The sequence below is a fragment of the Stegostoma tigrinum genome, chromosome 7 (assembly GCF_030684315.1).
Source record: "Stegostoma tigrinum isolate sSteTig4 chromosome 7, sSteTig4.hap1, whole genome shotgun sequence".
NCBI classification, from domain to species: Eukaryota; Metazoa; Chordata; class Chondrichthyes; order Orectolobiformes; family Stegostomatidae; genus Stegostoma; species Stegostoma tigrinum.
In genome coordinates this window covers 67,281,894-67,302,690 of record NC_081360.1, presented here as the reverse complement: position 1 = coordinate 67,302,690, position 20,797 = coordinate 67,281,894, and the positions used below count along the sequence as shown (strand labels likewise).

General features: G+C 42.9%; 1 protein-coding gene across 1 annotated transcript in view; it reads left to right on the top strand.

Moving 5' to 3' along the window:
* The first annotated feature begins 7,922 nt into the window (after nucleotides 1-7,922).
* tmem37 (transmembrane protein 37) overlaps nucleotides 7,923-20,797 on the top strand; it is a 46,091-nt gene continuing 33,216 nt past the window's right edge. Inside the window, exon 1 of the mRNA XM_048535146.2 lies at nucleotides 7,923-8,309. Within this exon, the coding sequence (XP_048391103.1) occupies nucleotides 8,286-8,309 (24 nt within the window). The 5' untranslated portion in view covers nucleotides 7,923-8,285. The remainder of the gene's footprint in view (nucleotides 8,310-20,797) is intronic.

Below are 20,797 nucleotides of genomic sequence, written 5' to 3'. Positions count from 1 at the left end.
TTCATTCCAACAGCCAGTTATATTAGGATGGCTGCTGGGAGACAAGTGCTATCCTCTCCAATCTAGGCTGATGACGCCATTATACAATTCCCTTACTGAGGCTGATTATAGGTATAATGCACCTCATTCTTCTACCTGGGCTATCATGGAGCCGATAATACAATTCCACGAGATAAAGTTCTGAGAGTTGGATCAACCTGAGGGAGCCTTGCAGTACACCAGAGTATGCTGTGCATTCCTAGCATGCTGTACTTCGTACAACTGGAACAAGCAAAGATGAAATGTGCAGGATGCTGAACAGCGAGAGAACAGCAGCAGTTTTCTGAGGTGGAAGATGAGGACATTGAACAGGAGAAACAGCAGCTTCACCAACGAAGAACAATGCAGCATCAGGCACACCAGACCAGACAGGGCTTAACTGACACCCACTTCAAAGCAATCTAAGTTGTCTGAAGTCATTCAGTGACTGGAGATCTGTTGCTGCTCCAAAGGCAAGTTGCCTAAGCTTAATCTCAAAGTCAAATGCAGTTTTTCAGTTTGTTCCTTCTTAACTTTACCTGTTCATTAATAAAGATTAACATTAAGAACTTTTTGAAGGCTTCAATGTCTGCTGCTCCCACAATGAAGAATGTTACTTTCTGAAGGGTATGAGGGAATGAGTAGCACTCCCCCTCAGACATGGTTCTAACACGGTATGCCACTAAGAACGCATATCTTCTGTTGTTTGATTCTTGGTCTTCAAACAAAAAAGACAGGTGATGGTTGAACGTGCACATATATATATCCATTTACAATGAATAATGACCCATGCCACTTAAGTGCACTCAAAAGCTTTTTTTATTCCTTGCCCTCCAACTACAGTTCCAAGATGCTTGCCTTGGAGCTTGTTGTCCTTGAAGATTGGACGGGTGTTTGTGGCCAAGACAGTTGAAAGTGTCCTGTCTAAATGAAGCTCAACGTCCTCGGCACCAGTTTCCACAAGTTTAGGCTTCGCAGGCAGGGTGGATGTAGAGGGGCCCAGTACCTCAGGGCTCAGGTACATAGTTCTTTAAAAGTTGTAGGGTTAAAAGTTGTGGTCAAGGGTGGCTATTTGTAATCTAGAAATGGAACCCACCAAGATCTCAATGTATAAACTGATGAAGGATGCGGGAGAAAGCCTTAACTGAATATTTTCTGAGGGATTTGTAACAGGTTATGAGCTTGCCTCCATTGCTCAGACCTTTGAGTATAGGAATTGGGACATCATATTGTGGTTGTTCAGGACATTGGTGAGGCCACTTTTAGAGTACTGTGTATGGCTCTGATCATACTGCTACAGGAAGGATATTATCAAATTGGAGAAGGTTCAGAAAAGATTTACCAGAATTGTTGCCGAGGCTGGAGGTTTTGAGTTATAAGAAAGCATGGATAGGCTGGGAGGTTGATGGGTGACCTTGTAAAGGTTTTTTAAATCATGATGGGCATAGACAAGGCGAACAGCAAATGTCTTTTCTCTCGAGGACTTCAAAACTGGATGGCATATTTTTAATGTAAGAGGGGAAAGATTTAAAAGGGACATGAAGGGCAACTTTTTTCCACAGAGGATGATTCATATGTGGATAGTTACGTGAATAGGAAAGGTTTCGAGTGATTTGGGCCAAATGCAGGCAAGTGAGATTATTTTAGTTTTGGAAACCTGGTTTGCACAGACTGAAGGCTCTGCTTCCTCAAGATGAAGTTCTGAGAGTTGGATCAACCTGAGGGAGCCTTGTAGTACACCAGAGTGTGCTCCATATTCCTAGCATGCTGTACTTTGTACAACTGGAGCAGGTTGTGTGACTCTATGAATCTACGATTTTATGAGTGTCCTGAAAGGAAGCTTCTGTGGTTTCTCCTTCACCTGGGTGTCAGTGGCACAACTCTGTCTACCTGAGAAGAAGGGACACCCTCTTACCATGCCTTTCACGATAAGCACCAATGGCTAAAATGATTGCATTTCTGGCAGCCACTGAGAATTCCACTGCTATTTCACACCTCTACCTAGAGACAGCTAACCTTAAACCAGTTAAAGCCAGCATTGCAATGACAGCATTAGCAGATTTCTCCAAATCTTGATCCATTCACTTTGTCTCTCTAAAATTATTACAGGCTGACACCACAGACTTAATTTTTCCTTCTGCTGCTAAGCAGATTCCTGGTCTTCAGCAATCATCTGAATGCCAACAACCAATGACTTTTCTTCCTGACTCAGTTGCACAGATCTGCCAGCGATGTGCTCACTAAAATGTGCTTCTGAATCTAATCTAGAAATAGAACCCACCAAAGTGTTAGTATATAAGCTGGTGAAGGCTGCAGGGGAAAGCCTTAACTGAGTATGCTCTGAGGGATTTGTGATTTCTTCCTTAGAGGTGAGAATAAGCTACTGGACTGGTCTCTGTTGGGCAGAGGCTGTGTGTGTGAGAGAGATAATGGGAACTGCAGATGCTGGAGAATCCGAGATAACAAAGTGTGGAGCTGGATGAACACAGCAGGCTAAGCAACATCTTAGGAGCACAAAAGCTGACGTTTTGGGCCTAGACCTGTGTGCTGCTTATACCTGTATAAGAAGTGAGGGAATGAGTTGCATCTGGAGGGAGAATCTTGAAGATATTACAAACTTGGTTACGGTGGTGTTAATTGGAGAGCAGCACAGCACTATGAAGCTTGACATGGGGGTCTTGGGCTCACCATTTGAGTGGTCACAGTGTCCTCCACTGAGGTCATTCAATTTCGATTTGTGGAGAATGAGGAAATGAGCATCTTCCAGCCCAACGTTGTCTTGGTTCTTTCGATAGTAAAATGCGCTGCGTTCTCTTACAAGCAGAGGGTTTGAGTGAGGTTAACATGGTTAAAATAACTATTGTGGTCATGTAGAAGCAAAACAGTTGGTGAGGTATCTTGAGAGAGTGAGTAAGTAAGAAATGCAAAGAGTAGGAAGGCTTAGTAGTTTGGTGGGGTGGAACATGTAAGAGAGAGCCATTGACGGAAAATACTGCATCCAGTTGTGAGAGTGGTAGACCACAAACTTGGTGGGAGATGTGTGCAGTGGCAGAGATTAGATTAGATCAGGTTTATTGTCATGTGTACCTAAGTAGAAGGGTACAGCAGTACAGTAAAAAGTGTCATCACTCTCTGACGCCATCTTACAGTGCAATAGTTAGAATTAAAAACAAGTTCCAAAAGGAAAGAAACAGAACCAAAATGAAAAGAAAAATGACCAGATAACCCTTGCCACCACTGTCTCCGCAAGTCCTGAGCCTCTCACAAATGCTGCTTGCATTTAACGCATCAACCGTCACTGATGCCACCACCTTGAGTACTGAGCCTCACTGCTGCCTTTGCCAGACTCACCAGCGCAATATTGCCACAATCTGGCACCATGACACTCCCCTGGGCCTACCTCACTGATACCACAGCCATCTTGGAATCAATTTAAGTATCAGAGACCACAACTTTCCAGAACAAATGCAAGAGTGTAACCTTTTGAATCAGTGCTGACATAGGAGCCGGTGCTGCCATCTAAAGTCCTGCATTACACCCAACAATGTCAAAGTCACCTGACCTGCGAAGCTAAATTAAACCAGACTGGCAGTGTCTGGTGGGACAGTCTCCTTTGTTCCTTCAGACAAAAGAGGAAGGCCTTACTCTCCACATCCATCTACCTGGACCTCTGTGTCTCTGTCCATGAGCACCTAAGGGTCTATTTCTGCGCTGCATGAAGGTGGCAGCTGAGGAAACTGTGGAGGCATTGGTGGTGATCTTTTCGGAGTCACTGGAATCAAGTAGGGTGCCAGACGACTGGAAAATGATTAAAATGAAACCTCTATTTAAGAAGGGAGGATGGCAGAAACCAGAAACTATAGGCTAATTAGCCTGACCTTGATCATTGGTAAGACTTTAGAGTACATTATTAAGGCTGAGCGTACTCGAAAATAATGGTAAAATTGGGCATCCAGGAGTAGTCACGCCTAAGAAACTTTTAGAATGCTTTGAGGAGATAACAAGCAAATTAGACAAAGCAGAGCCAATGGTGTTAGGAATTGCATACGGATTGAAGATTGGCTGATGGGCAGAAGGCAGAGAATGAGGATAAAGTGGTCTTTTTCAGGATGACGGCCTTTGACTAGTGGGGTCCCTCAGGCGTCAGTTTTGGGACCATTACTATTCATGTTATGCACTAATGATCTGCATGAAAGAACTGAGGGCATTGTTGCTAAATTTGCACAAGTCACAAAGATAGTTGGAGGGGTTGGTGGTGCTGAGGAAGTAGGGAGGATATAGAGGACTTGGACAGGCTCAGAGAGTGGGGAAAGAAGTGGCAGATGGAACAAATGTAGGAAAGTGTGAGGTTATGCACTTTGGTGGTAAGAATAGAGGCAAGATTATTTTCTAAATGGGGAAAAACTTCAGAAATCACAAAGTGAGCCACAAAGTGATTTACAAGTACTAGTCCAAAGCTCTTTTAAGGTTATCATGAAGTTTCAATTTGTAGTTAGGAAAGTAAGTGCAATGTTTACATCATTTTCAAGAAGGCTGGAATATAGGAGCAGAGATATCCAGCCTCAGAAGTCTGAAGTTTCGGTCAGTCCACATTTGGAAAATTGTGAGCAGATTTGGGCTCCGTATCTAAGCAAGGATGTGCGGGCCTTGGAGGTTGGCCAGAGGAATGATCCTGGGGATGAATAGCTTGTCGAATGAGGAGCAGCTGAGGTTTCTAGCTCTACAATAAATGGAGTTTAGAAGGATGGGGGGCCTGGATAGAGTGGATGCAGAGATGATGTTTCCATTAATTGGAGAGACAAGGACCAAAGGGCACTGCCTCAGAGTGAAAGGCTGGCCCTTGACAGCTGAGATGAGGAGAAATGTATTCAGCTGGAGGGAGGTGAATCTGTGGAACTCATTGTCACAGATAGTTTTGGCGGCCAAGTCATGAATGTATATAAGACAAAGGTTCTCGATTGGTAAGGGGATCAAGGGTGTCAGGGAGAAGGCAGGACCTTGGGACTGAGAAACATTTCAGCCATGTTTGAACAGTGGATAAGACTTGACAGACTATATGGTAGAATTCTGCTCCTATATCTTTTGTTCTTATCAGTCACATGGAGGCCAGGCCACATAATGACAGCAGATGTCCTTTCCTCAAGAGGATTAGTGAGCCAGATTTTTTTAGAAATGCCAATTAACAGTTGTTACATGATCACCATTGGGCCAGCTCTTTTTACTGAATTCACCATCTGATGAGATGTGATATGAATCCAAATACACATAAAATTGGTGTGGGTTCTGATTTGCTAGTCCAATGACATTATCATTGTACCATCGCTCCCGTTCTTTCACTTTTTTAATAAAAATATAAAACATGAGTTACAACAATAGCTTGAGATCAAGAAAGGAGTCGCTTTGGTTCTCTTGAAGAGCATTACAGTGGGTAAGTCCCCACGGCCCGATGGTAGCTACCCCAGGTTAAAGAAAGGCAAAATAGGAGATTGCTGGGGACCTGACCAAGATCTTTGTATCCTCATTAGCCACTGGAGAGGTCCTGGAGGGCTGGCGAGTGGCTAATGTCGTTCCTCTTTTCAAGAAAGGAAACAGGGATAATCCAGGAAACCATAAACTGGTGAGTCTCACATCATGATTGAGAAGGTGTTGGAAAGAATTCTTAGGGAAAGGATTTACGTGCATTTGGAAAAACATGGTCTAGTCAGGGACAGTCAGCATGGCTTTCTGCGGGACAGGTCATGTCTTACTGACTTGATTGAATTTTTCAAGGAGGTGACAAAGGTAATTGATGAGGGCAGAGCAGTGGATGTTATCGATATGGATTTTACTAAATCTTTCAATAAGGTCCCCCATGATAGACACATCCAGAAGATTAAGATGCTTGGAATCCGTGGCGACTTGTCCATGTGGATTCAGAATTGGCTTGCACATAGGAGGCAGAGTGTAGTGATAGAAGGGTGTTTTTTTCTGGCCGGAGGTCTGTGACTCGTGGTGTTCTGCAGGGATCCATACTCAGACCTCTTCTGTTTGTGATATATATATATATAAATGACTTGGATGAAAATGTAGATGGGGTGGAGTTTAGTAAGTTTGTAGATGATACAAAGATCGGTGGAGTTGTGGATAGTGTAGCACATTATCAAAGAATACAGCGGGATATAGATCCATTGCAGATACGGGTGGAGAAATGACAAATGGAGTTTAATATGAATAAATGTGAGGTGCTGCAATGGAGATCAGATGTAAAGGAGAAGTGTACACATAATGACAGGACCCTGAACAGCATTGATGCACAGAGAGATCTTGGGGTTCAAGTCCATAGCTCCCTGAAAGTGGCTATGCAAGTAGATAGTGTGGCAGAGAAGGTATATGGCATGCTTCTCTTTATTGGTTAGGAAACTGAGCACAAGAGTTAGGATGTCATGTTGTAGCTTTATAAGACTTTGGCTAGGCTACATTTAGAGTATTGGCTTCAATTCTAGTCGCCACACTGCAGGAAGGATGTGGTAGCTTTGGAGGGGATGCAGAAGAGGTTTACCAGGTTGCTGCCTGGATTAGAGGGTATGAACTGTAATGAAAGGCAAGAAAATCTCACATTGTTTTCTCTAGAGTGGAGGAGGCTGAGGGTAGACTTGTTAGAAGTCTGTACAATTATAAGATGCATAGATAGAATAAGATGCATTGATAGAGTTGAACATCTGAATCTTCTTCCCAACGTTGAACTGTCTAAAACCAGGGGCATGCATTTAAGGTGAGAGGGAGAATGTTCAAAGGTGATGAGTTGGGCACAGTTTTTACACAGAGTGTGCTAAGAGTTTGGAACACACTGCAAAGGGTAGTGTTGGTGGAGGCAGATAAAATAGGGACTTTTAAGAGACTTTTAGATAAACATATCCAAGGAATATGCAAGGATTGGAGGGATATGGACCAAGGACAGACAGAAGGGATTAGTTAATTTGGCGTCATGTTTGGCACAACATTGAGGCCAAAGGCCCCATTCCTTTGCTGTCCCGTTCTATGCTCGAACAACAACTTCTGGCTAACTTCTGATTGGCTCTCTGAGAATTCTTCAATGTGATTGGCTGCTTAGTCCGCTTTATTACATCACTGTTGCTAAGGGGCGGTAATACTCTGTCGCTGGAATTGATTTAAATTCACTTTTAAAAATGTGAAATGCACATCGCAGCGCTCACTGTATCTTTGTAGGTTGTATTCTTCAAAAACAAAGATGAGCAGTATCAAATTAAAAAAAAAACAAAAAGCGAAAGAATGCCCATGTTGGAAATCTGAGATAAACACAAAATTTTGGGAGAAGTGCAGCATGTCTGTCACCATCTGTGGAAAAAGACATGACTTCAGAAGTTTATCTTCACACAGATAGCGTCAGACCTGCGAAAAGGAGCAATGCCACTCAACTGCTGATCGCGAAATCTGGAATTTTACCCGCGATAACTGAATGCAAATAAAAACCTGACGAATCATTTTCCACTTAAAAGTTACTGCACAACTGTTTCACATCTTGCGATCCAGTTGGTCTCCTAAGATCTATCGCTTCGTTTCAATTCACCACGATTTGTTTACAAAAGCGCAAAAGAGATCCGTAGTTTAACTCCTGTGGGGTCCTCCCCAGTGGAGCTTTATTCTAGTTCACTCTGAACTTTGTTGGACCAACGCTAACGTAATCATTGCCAGAAAATTAATTCGGAATTGCTTCGGATTTCTAAGCAAACGATGTTTCACTGGCCCACAACGTTCCTCAAAACATTTCTGTTCACTGATGTTTATGTAAATACGTTCTCTATTAAACACAGGCTGAAGTAGTTATCCGTAATGTAATGTAGTTTCGCCCTGGTTACTGGTGATAAGTCGCCAGTCAAATCAGAAACCTCAAGTGTACGTGTGCACGTAACTTTCCCACTCCGGAAAACACCGAAATGCCCATTGAAATTGAACAGAGCCCTGTTCGATCTGATATCTTTCTCAGTGAGCTCCACCCAGTCGGCTGTGAAGTTACTTGTTTACCAAGGAGTGGAAAAGGATCTAGTGTTCCAGCTAAGTCAGCAGAAGAGCTCCAGCCAGTTTTGCAATCAGTCCGCTTTCCAGACCGCCCGTCTTCTATCTACTGCACTCGTTAATCATAAATCTTCAAGCAAATGTTGGACTTTTGACTCGAAAAATTATCGAGTAATCTTCAATGTCTAGAAACAAACAGCTTCGCCGTCCCTAATTTTTGCGGCTGGCCGTGCTGTCTATTCATTCCAATCATCATGAAGCTTAATATCCTGCTAAAGGTACGTTCAATCTCAAGAGCTATTGTTTCATAGTTCTGCAAGAAAGGAAATCGAAATCATACAGTTGTTTACACTAATAAACTTGATTTGTTTTGAAGTCACGCATATGGCAATTTAAAGCCAGGGCTGTATAAGAGGGTTCTGAGGAAGAGTCACTGGAGCCGAAACGTTGACTCTGTTTTCTCCTCCACAGATGCTGCTAGGCCCGTTGAGCTTTTCCAGCAACTTTGGTTTTGTTCCTGTATAAGAGGTTGGCTGAACTTAAACCCGTGTGTGACAGGGCCAGAAGAGAAACTGGAGAATGCGATAGTATAACTACTAAACTGTGCCAATGGCGTTTTAAATATCTTGATTGTTCTTTTAATAACTTTCATAAAATCTGATTGATTTTCGATTCTTTTAAAAGTATTTTTTTCAAAGCATTGTTTAAATCAACATGCGTAACCATGTCCTGACACATCTCCAGGACGGGTGGGACTTGAATCTGGATGTTTGGCTTAGAGGAAGGGACATGACCACTCCTTCACAAGACCCTCTGCTCATATTTTTAGCTTCTTACCATCTTCTTTCGCCCGATACATGTCACTAGCAAAGATGAGTTGGAGGCAGCACTTCCGGGGGGGGGGGGGGGGGGGTCTGGTGGTAACAAGACAAAAAAAGATTCAACGGGTTTTTCAACATCTGTAGAGAAAATTTAAAGTGCTGCACGAGACATTTATGTTACACTGAACTAATGCCAACTCCTGTTTTCACATGTTTTGATTAGAGAGAGGGAATGTGCTTGGCTCAGCAAGGTCCAAATTATTTGAATAAATCATGGTGCTAATAATAATAATACTGTAGGTAAATGGTTATTATAAATTATATACGAAAGCTTCTTCCAAGATATATCATTTAACAATCTCTGTACTAGGTCATAAGTCAACATGTACCTCACCATGGCTAAATTGTTGCAGTCTGCTGGTTCACATTGTTCTCTCCACCCTTAACACCATCCCAACCCTCAAATCTTGGCTTTAGCTTTGAATCAACAAACACACCACTTACCCCACATAAGGTACAGGTCTGAAAGCATTTGTTATTGTCTTTACTTTCACACAGTTTGTACAACTTGGAAGGGAGCTCAACCTTTCTTCACTGACTGAGAAATCAGCAAGGCAATTGTTTATCAGCCTCATCAAAATTTGTCAGATAAGAACTAACTGGAAACTTCTTTGAATCCTAACTGACTACCTGAAGAAGGTAACTACAGAGTACAAACCATTACTATCTATTTGAGTTCTATTTCACAGCAATTATGCTGTGTCACTATAAAAAGCAGAACCGGACCTTCATTTTTCTCATTGTCAATGTTGTCAAGTTTCATTGCTTCTTTTTGCCATATTTAAAATGGTTAGTGCATTTGGAAAAGCATTGTTAATCCTGAGTTGCCCTTCACAATTCATAACATTCACCCGCATCTGGCAGAGAAGGGAAACCCGGTGCCTGGTTTGTGGGCAGCCACCTGAAAGTCTTGGTGAATATGGTAGTGCAGAGAAAATACATTCTCTTCTTCCAGTATTGATAGAGATAGGCATGCCATCAGATCCTTCCAGCCTTGTCCCAAGCTTTTGGCTGGGTTTTTGTAGTCTTAGCCATCCAGAGGACTACTCAGCAGTGAAAGAAGAATATCGATTACCTTCTCCACTCAGGCAGGGTAAGGGCCATCATCTTCTGTCTGCTACCTCACATTCCATCTATTTCTAGTTTTACACCCACCAAAGTTCATGCTTGTTGTCATCCACTCAAACACCCACCCTCGTAACCACTGTTCTGCCAAGTCATTCACTCTTTCAGCCTCATCACCTTTGCCCAGTAGCACCAGTTCTACTCAATTTTATCTTCTTCAGTCCCTCCCATTCTCATTCTAAGTGAAAAGTATAGAAATAACCAAAATGGGTGGGCTGTTGCCCAGTATTTAACTCCCCATCCCTATACGGATGAGATCCTGAATGTGACCACTTTGAGCGGTCAACTGTACCCAAGCCCCGAGACCAATATTGGAGGCTTCTCTTGATTTATATTAAGAGATGCTGACTTGACTGAGGACTACTGACAACCATGACAAGCTTGCTGGTTTTGTGTTGGCTCCAACCAGCAAGGCACGGCAGATATAGCATGAGATAATAAAGTGTGGAGCTGGGTGAATGCAGCAGGCCAAGCAGCATCTCAGGAGCACAAAAGCTGATGTTTCGGGCCTAGACCTTTCATCAGAAAAATGGGATGGAGAGAGGGTTCTGAAATAAACAGGGAGAGAGGGGAAGGCGGATCGAAGATGGATAGAGGAGAAGATAGGTGGAGAGGAGAGTGTAGGTGGGGAGGTAGGGAGAGGATAGAACAGTCTGGGGAGGACGGACAGGTCAGGGGGGGCGCGAGATGAAGTTAGTGGACCGGAAATGGAGGTGCGGCTTGAGGTGGGAGGAGGGGATAGGTGAGAGGAAGAACGGGTTAGGGAGGCAGAGACAGGCTAGGCTGGTTTTGGGATACAGTGGCGGGGAGGGGTGATTTTGAAACTTGTGAAGTCCACATTGATACCATTGGGCTGCAGGGTTCCCAAGTGGAATATAGGTTGCTGTTCCTGCAACCTTCAGGTGGCATCATTGTGGCACTGCAGGAGACCCATGATGGACATGTCATCTAAAGAATGGGAGGGGGAGTTGAAATGGTTCGCGACTGGGAGGTGCAGTTGTTTATTGCGAACTGAGCGTAGGTGCTCTGCAAAGCGTTCCCAAGCCTCTGCTTGGTTTCCCCAATGTAGAGGAAGCCACAACGGGTACAGCGGATGCAGTTTACGACTTTGGCAGATGTGCAGGTGACAATCTGCTTGACATGGAAAGGCATCTTGGGGTCTGGGATGGGGGTGAGGGAGGAGGTGTGGGGACAAGTGTAGCATTTCCTGCGGTTGCAGGGGAGGGTGCCGGGTATGGGGTTGGAGGGCAGTGTGGAGCGAACAAGGAAGTCACAGAGAGAGTGGTCTCTCCAGAAGGCAGACAAGGGTGGGGATGGAAAAATGTCTTTGGTGTTGAGCTCGGATTGTAGATGGCGGAAGTGTTGGAGGATGATGCGTTGTATCCGGAGGTTGGTGGGGTGGTATGTGAGGACGAAGGGGATTCTGTTTTGGCGGTTATTGCGGGGACGGGGTGTGAGGGATGAATTGCGGGAAATGCAGGAGACACGGTCAAGGGCATTCTCGACCACTGCGGGGGGGGATCGTTGCGGTCCTTGAAGAACAAGGACATCTGGGATGTTCGGGAGTGGAATGCCTCATCCTGGGAGCAGATGCGGCGGAGGCGAAGGAAGTGGGAATAGGGGATGGCATTTTTGCAGGAAGTTGTGTGGGAGGAGGTGTATTCCAGGTAGCTGTGGGAGTCAGTGGGCTTGAAATGGATATCGGTTTCTATCTGGTTGCCTGAGATGGAGACTGAGAGGTCCAGGAAGGTGAGGGATGTGTTGGAGATGGTCCAGGTGAACTTGAGGTTGGGTGGAAGGTGTTGGTGAAGTGGAGGAACTGTTCGAACTCCTCTTCGGAGCATGAGGCGGCGCCGATACAGTCATCAATGTAACGGAGGAAGAGGTCGGTTTTAGGGCCAGTGTAGGCACGGAAGAGGAACTGTTCCACGTAACAAACAAAGAGGCAGGCAGATCTTGGGCCCATGTGGTTACCCATGGCCACCTCCTTTGTCTGTCCGCTCCACACTCCCCTCTAACCCCACCACACCCGGCACTTTCCCCTGCAACCACAGGAAGTGCTACACTTTCCCCCACACCTCCTCCCTCACCCACATCCCAGACCCCAAGATGACTTTCCACGTCAAGCAGATGTTCACCTGCACGTCAGCCAATGTGGTACCCTGCATCCACTTTCCCCGTTGCGGCTTCCTCTATATTGGGGAAACCAAGCGGAGGCTTGGGGACTGCTTTGCAGAACACCTAAGCTAGGTTCACAATAAACAACTGCACCTCCCAGTTGCAAACCATTTCAACTCCCCCTCCCATTCCTTAGACGACATGTCCAGCTTGGGCCAGCAGTGCCACAATGATGCCACCCGAAGGTTGCAAACAGCAACTCATATTCCACTTGGGAACCCTGCAGTCCAATGGCATTAAGGTGGATTTCACAAGCTTCAAAATCTCCCCTCCCTCCACTGCATCCCAGCTTGTCCCTGCCTCCCTAACCTGTTCTTCCTCTCACCTATCCCCTCTTCCCACCTCATTTCGCACCCCCATTTCCTACCCACTAACGTTATCCTGCCCCCTTGACCTGTCCATCCTCCCCGGACTGACCTATCCCCTCTGTACCTCCCCACCTGTACTCTCCTCTCCACCTATCTTCTCCTCTATCCATCTCAGATCTGCCTTCCCCTCTCTCCCTATTTGTTTCAGAACCCTCTCCCCATCCCCCTTTTCTGATGAAAGGCCTAGGCCCGAAACGTCAGCTTTTGTGCTCTTAAGACGCTGCTTGGCCTGCTGTGTTCATCCAGCTCCACACTTTGTTATCTCAGATTCTCCAGCATGTACAGTTCTCATTATCACAGATATAGCATGAATCTGGTAGTTCTGGTTGTGGACACAAAGCACTAAAAGGTAAGGCAAGGTGGTGATGATGACGAGAACATCCAGGGAGACTCAAATTGAATGAGTGCTAAAGACAGCACACAAAGAATTTTGAAATACAGCCTGCCCCAGTCCGTGAGCTGATTGCAGTTTCCTTGTGCTAACATTTCAATGCTAGTTGTTCTATTAACCTTAAAAGTGCAGGTTTAAAGTTCAGAAGTGATCTGTAAGTGAATTGGAGGAGTATCATGAGGATATTGAGAGGTTGGCAGGTACTGGATACCAGTGTCTGCGGACAGGGTTCGTGTGTCTGACAGGTACCCTGGAGTGTTCTCTGAGATGTTGCTGCTGGGTGTATTAGATAGATATCCAGAAGAACAAGCAGTAAACTGGAGTCACCAAGTACTTGCTCTGACTTTCATGCCTCACTTATCTTAAGTGCCTTAGTTTTCTCATTGTGTGATGTGATAGGTCACTTGATGTTAATAAGCTGAGACATGCAATTAATGAGGCTACTGTGAAAGAATCTTGTCTTAAAGACTGAAATGCTCTTGTAATATACAACTACTTTCACCCAAAATCAAGGTAGGCCTCGCCTCTTTGGATTTCTCAAACCATTCTTCCAAATTCCGCACATTAGCCCAAATTGTTCAGGGCCATTTAAGATTCCAACCACAGTCTGACACATCAAGTTGAAAGTTAGGACTTCAACAACAGCCTAAAATCTTCTTTTCAAACACTATACCTTTAAGGCTGCATTTTTTTTTAACTTTTTCTAAAGTATCTTTAAGTTTGGAAGGAATTATGTGTGTTGCATTTCAGCTCCAGATTGCGATACATTCATTAGATTGCAGAAGTGTGAAGTCCAATACGTAATTTCAAGAATTTATTTTTAAAACAAACCTTCTCTTTTTTTATAAAGTGCACATTCTCTAACCTTCATGTAATCTCAAAAAATGGGCAACAAAATGTTTGTTTTCAATGATGGGCATTTTATGCTGTAGCTATTTCTGTTGAAATGCTCGCTAATTATTTAAAAACTATATGTTATACAGTGCATTTTGCAATAAAAATTTAAAATAAATAGATGAGTCCTTCAAAGTGGAATTCTAAATGATAAACTGAGTTACCATTCATGTGAAACATGTGAAACTGACCAGTATCTCAAAAGTTTCATTGAAGAGTGCAGTCGATCATGCCATGAACAGCGCCCATGCCTACCTAAAATTGAGGTGTCACCTACAAAACAGGACTACTTGCATGCCAAGCAGCTTAGGCAGCAAGTTATAGACTTAAGTGATCCCTCAACCAATGGATCAGATCTAGGCTTTGCAATTCTGCTAAATCAGGTGCAAATGGTGATGGATAGTTAAAGTATCTTATTGGAGGAGGAGGCTGTGCAACAAACTCCATTCTCTATAATGAGGTTGCCTATCACATCGATGGAAAATATAAGACTGAAGTATTTGCAAGAGTATTCAGCCTGAATTGTCAAGTGGATGATCTATCTTACACTGCTCTAGGGGTCTCCAACACTATTTTTGCCAGTCATCATTCAATTTGATACACTCCATGTGACATCAAAAACAGTTGGAGACATTGGATACCACTTTGGACACCTGATAACTTTCCAGCAAGAGAACTGAAGACTTCTTCTCCAGAAGTCGCTGTACGCCTAGCGAAGCTGTTCCGGAAAAGCTTCAGCACTGTCCGTACCTAACAATGTGGAAATTTGCCCAGGCATGTCCTGTACACAAGACAGGACTAATACAAACTAGCCAATTAATAGGCCATTAGTGTACTGTCAATCATCAGCAAGGTGACAGAAGGTGTCATCAACAGTGCTATCAAATAGCACTTGCTTAGCATTAACCAGGTTACTGATTCCTGAGATAATGGGAACTGCAGATGCTGGAGAATCCAAGATAGTAAAGTGTGAAGCTGGATGAACACAGCAGGCCAAGCAGCATCTCAGGAGCACAAAAGCTGACGTTTCGGGCCTAGACCCTTCATCAGAGAGCTGAATGAAGGGTCTAGGCCCGAAATGTCAGCTTTTGTGCTCCTGAGATGCTGCTTGGCCTGCTGTGTTCATCCAGCTTCACACTTTATTACTGATTCCTGCTTGGGTTTCACCAAGACCACGCAGTTTCTGACTTCAATACAGACTTGGTCCAAACATGGACTAAATAGCTGAACCCCAGATCTGAGGCAAGAGTGACTGTCCTTGAATTGAGGTGACTTTTGACCGAGTATGGTATGAAGGAGCCCTGGCAAAGCATGATTCAGTGGGAAACACAAGAAGATGCTTCTGCTAGTTAGAGTCATACCTAGCATAAAGGAAGATGATTGTGATTGTTGGAGATCAGTCATCTTAGCTCCAGGACATCTCTGCAGGTGTTCCTCCAGGTATTGTGCTTCAGCCCAAGCATCTTCAGCTACTTCATCAATGACATTCCCTTCTTCATAAGGTTAAAAGCTGGATGTGCTGTCATCAGCGAACAGTGTTCCGGACCATTCATGATTCCTCACATATTGAATCAGTCTGTGCACAAATGCAGCAAGATCATGACAATGTCCAGGATAGGCCTGACAAGTAGTGAGTAACATTTGTCCCACACAAGTGCCAGACAATGGCCATCTTCAGCAAGGAAGTTTACAACTGACACCACTTAATATTAATAGCATGACTTTCACTGGTCATGATATTGTGGCTTTAAGAGATGTATTTTGTCTGGTTTCTTTTAAGAGAAAGGTTGACCAAGAAGTACTCATCAGTCTGTGGTCATGTAAACAACTTGTGAGGCCTTGATTTTTTTTAAAGTTTAAAGCTGCCTGGATGGATGTGGCCAGCTCTCTTAGACCAGGATTTCTCATTTGTGATTTTAGCTTTTAGATTCACCAGAAGCTACTGGAGTTTTGAAGAAGCTATATCTCCCCCTATCTTGGTTACAGTTAGAAGCGAGGGTTTCTTTCCCTATTCCGGGCATTACATGTGAGAAAATCTGATTTCTGAATTTGTCTTTTTACCAAGGAGTGTGTTTATGGGATGATCCCTGGAATGGTAGGTTTAACGTATGATGAACGGCTAAGGATCCTAGGATTGTACTCATTAGAGTTTAGAAGGTTGAGGGGAGATCTAATAGAAACTTACAAGATAATGTATGGTTTAGAAGGGGTGGACGCTAGGAAGTTGTTTCCGTTAGGCGGGGAGACCAGGACCCATGGGCACAGCCTTAAAATTAAAGGGGGTAAATTTAAAACTGAAATGAGATGACATTTCTTCAGCCAGAGAGTGGTGGGCTTGTGGAATTCGTTGCCACACAGTGCAGTGAAGGCAGGGACATTGGATGCCTTCAAGGCAGAGATCGACAAATTCTTGATCTCAGAAGGAATCAAGGGCTACGGGGAGAGTGCAGGGAAGTGGAGTTGAAATGCCCATCAGCCATGACTTAAATGGCGGCGTGGACTTGATGGGCCGAATGGCCTTACTTCCACTCCTATGTCTTATGGTCTTATGGGATATTACTATTCGGAACAGTTATTTTAGTAAGAGTTACTGTATCTACTGTTCTGTTAAGTTTTCCAGTAAAGTTGTTATTCCAATGCTTATTTCTTTTGTTATATTTAACTGTAGTGTTTGAATAAATTGTGTTTTGCTTAACATCAAGTAGTTGGACCAGTCAAATTACACCTGGCACACACCACTTTATGTTTGCCTTTAAAATAAGAAATAAATTAGGGTCTCGGCCACCTTCTTAAAATATAGCCTGCTCTATGATACACTGAATCCCACACAGTCAGTGTCTTGGGGTTACTGTTGGTCAGAAACTGAACTGGACTAGCCATATAAATACTGTGACTACATAAGCATGTCAGACACCAAGTATCCTGCAGCATGTAGCTTGCCTCTGACTCCCCAGAGTGTGTCCACCAGCTACGAGGCACAATTCAGGAGTATGTTGGAATGTTTCCCACTTAACCGGATGAGCACCACTCCAACAACACTTAAGAAGCTTCATACCATTCAGGACAAAGCAGCCCACTTGATTGGCACCACATCCACACATGATCTTTCCCCCACTTCTGATGCTTACTGGCAGCAGTGGGTACCATCTACATAATATGCTACAAAAATTCATTAAGATATTATCTTGCAAACCTGCAGATACTGCTTCTTAGAAGGACAAGGGCATAGAACATAGAATAACATAAAAACACCATTTCGTGCAAGCTCCCCTCACAAGAACATGACAAATTCCAGGCTCATGAGTCAGACACAACAAGTCTGTGGACAACAGGAAGGTCAGTTGTGCTGCTGTTGAGACATCAGTGTGAGTGCTGGGCTAATGAGATAAAGGGAGGGACTGAGTATGTTTACAGAGGACGCTTAAATGTGAACGTATGGGAAATGCAGAGAGCAGGATGAGTTCATATTTGGGAGAATGAAATGGGTGACAATCATTGAGTTGATGTCATGTACACAATAGTGACAGTCATGCTCCATGAGCCTTTTTAAAAGCCATGTGCATTGGCACGTTTAGAGGAGTGACAGTCCTGTGAGTGCTTCACAGAAGATGGTGGCATTTACTCCTCTGGAGCACAACTAAAAGTGAAGTTAAAAACCAAAAGAACTGCGGATGCTGTAAATCGAGAACAAAAACAAAGATGCTGGAAAAGCTCAGCAGGTCTGGCAGCATCTGTGGAGGAGAAAACAGAGTTAACGTTTCGGGTCTGGTGACCCTTCCTCAGTTCTATTAACTCTGTTTTCTCATTCACAGATGTTGCCAGACCTGCTGAGCTTTTCCAGCATCTTTGTTTTTGTTGTAAAAGTGAAGTTACACAGCCTGAGAAATAATTAGGCATACATCACAATATCGGAGAAAAGGCATTCCCAGGTCAAGAATCACGTGACACCAACAGGTTTATGTGAAGACACAAGCTTTTGGAGGTGTCATTGTATAAACAGCTCACCCTCCAACTAAAAGTTGCTTGAGAATGAATGTAGTGATCAATTATCTAGGAAAGTTGTGATGTGGGAGAGGTATTGCAGTATTCCGGAGGGTCTGAAGTTGTTTAATAAGATATCATTGTTCCTTCCAAGAATGGTGACTCAGGAGACGGAATTCATGCTCACTATCATGGTACTGTGAATCTAGGGGTTACCAAAAGGAAATTAGGAGCTAAAGACATGTTTATAAAATAAACATGGTAGTCACATGTACAAACAACCAGACATGTATGTAGCATAGTCATTGAATTGTGAATTAATATAGCTATCTTAACCCCATTTTTAAAAATTTGTTTGATTCAAGTTGAGATAAAGCTATTAAAGAAAAAAATAGTTACCAAGATCTGGGGAGAAAGTCATACTAGATACCTCGTGTACCATTGATTGAGTTCCTTTTGTTGAAATGAAAATGTTAACCCTTAACATCAGATTCAGCAGCTGCATGCGTTGCATAATTATGCAATTGTGTTTTCTTGTACATGATACGCAGTGAGTAGAACAGGCTTTGAGACAGTGAGTGGGAGATGTTTCTGTCTAGTTCTGTGGATATGGCACTTGTAGATTGCTTGGACTCTTTTGGTAGAACTGTACTTAACTCCTGAAATAAAGATTCTTCACACCCTGAGCATTCTCTCGAAGATGTTACCTCTCAGAGACCTTCCTGGAGAGTTTAGTTCTAAAATTGAATTTTACAGTTTTATACAGACAACATAGCAGTCAACTTAAGTTTTAAGTCTTAATAGATCATTGTCTCGTGAAGAAAAGTGTTTTGTACAGAAATTCTGTGATGGTTCTTTCCAGACTTCTGCTTGTCTCAGTAGGTTTGATTTTTCAAATCTTCAAAAACATTGAATGAATCAAAGGGATGATAAATTTTAAGTGATTCCCTCTGTGGTAGCTATTGAGTTAACAGAGCGGTCTGTCTGCTTTTTGGCTGATGGGAAGTGAATCAACAAGAGTCATTCATGTAACTGCCACTGGTCCAAAGGTCCAAAGGTCAAATGGGCCTTTTTTCATAGAATGTATTCGGTTATAATTACATTGACATTATGTTTGTATATTCTAAATGTCAAAGTTTTTTTTTTCTACAGCTACGATGCACAGAAATGATCTGTTGCCTTTCTGGGTATCAGTTTAAGGAGTGTGACTGACTGGCCAGAGATGATGTTGAACAGAGAGAATGACCAGGTTTAAGCCTGCAGTCATGATTGAATAATTGATTTAAAGAAGGGAAGTGTTTTAGATCTTTCGAAAGAATATTGAGGGGTTAGATTTGTTTTACTAATCTCAGGGCTTATGTTAACTACCATTATTAGGTCTGTTAAGGAGACAGCAACCATATATAACATGACAAATCTCAAATGGTTGGATGAGGAAGAGGGGAAGATCAACAGATATGATTGGCTTCAACTAAACGAAACATCTTTGATGTGAGTATACAAATCATTAGAAAAAAATAAGTGGGAAACTAGAGGCACTAACTGGAATAGAGGGATATTATTTTTTCACCCCTTAAAAAAAGATGACTTCATGATGAATGCTTTAGAACCCATTCATCCAACCAAAGAGGATATTGGGCCTCAGCCAAATTTTTCATCAGAATTATAGTACCTTTAAAATTTCAGTATTCTCAGTAACGCACTGAAATATCAGTTTAGATAATATGTTGATATAGTTCAAATCCACAGTCCCATTCTCATTGAGCAAAGAATTACATACATTCAACTGAAGCAAAGGGAGACAACTTAGATACATTCAGTTGGGAAAAGAGAGAGTCCATTAATGTCAGGGAGTTTGATAGATAAGCAAAAAGAAAGAATCAATAAATAATTTTAAGGGGAACCATGAAGAATCAATAAAGATCTAAAATGGATAATAAAGATCACTGGAAATCATTATAAAGAAAAGTAGTATCAGTTTTTATCAGAACGTCTGAATTGCAAGGACATTGAAAGAAGACGTGAACTCCGTTTGAAAAATGGAGCATGTGTTTAACATTGCTGGAATGGCTGGATGTGGAAGAAGTATTTTGCATAATTGCTTAGCAGGTGAAATGTAAATGTGCCTGAGGAGAGTGTGGAAGTCCCTTTACTGGGAATAATTATTCAAAAGGGCATCAAATTAAAAATGCTAATGAAACTAAAAATAGCAAAGTTACCATGCAACATTTTAATCACCCTAGAATTCCATGGGACGTTAAGGAAGTTTCTATAAAATTATACACTTGTGAGATATAAGCGCAACTGGCAACACCAACATTTGCTCATCCCTAACCCGCCTTGACAAGCTGTTAGTGAACTGCCATTTGAAAGGCAACAGGACCTGTGGAACTGGAACACCACTGTTTGGTTACATATGGAGTTTCAAAATGTCAGAATTTCGACCTAGTGATAGTGAAGGAATCAGAGATAATGAAAACTGCAGATGCTGGAGAATCTGAGATAACAAAGTGTAGAGCTGGATGAACGCAGTGTTGCTTGGCCTGATAATGAGGGAATGGTGTTATAATGTGTGGCTCGGATAGAAACTTCCAAGTGGCATTGTTCCCATGCAGTGTGCAGAGATGGTGGCATAGCAGTAATGTCACTGCATTATAATCCACAGATCCAGTCAATTCTGTGTGGAAGTGGGTTCAGATCCTCCCGGAGCTGCTAGTTAATTCAAATTCAATTAATAAATCTGGAGTTGAGAGCTAGTCTCAGTAATGATCAATGTGAAACTATCATCAGATGTTGTACAAAGGCATCTGGTTCACTGCGCCTTAGGGAAGGTAATCTGTCATCCTGACCCAGGCACACAGTCATGTGGCTGATTCTTAATGTGTTCTCTGAAATGGCTAAATAAGCCACTCTGATGAAGGACAATCAGGGACAGCCTAAAAATGCTA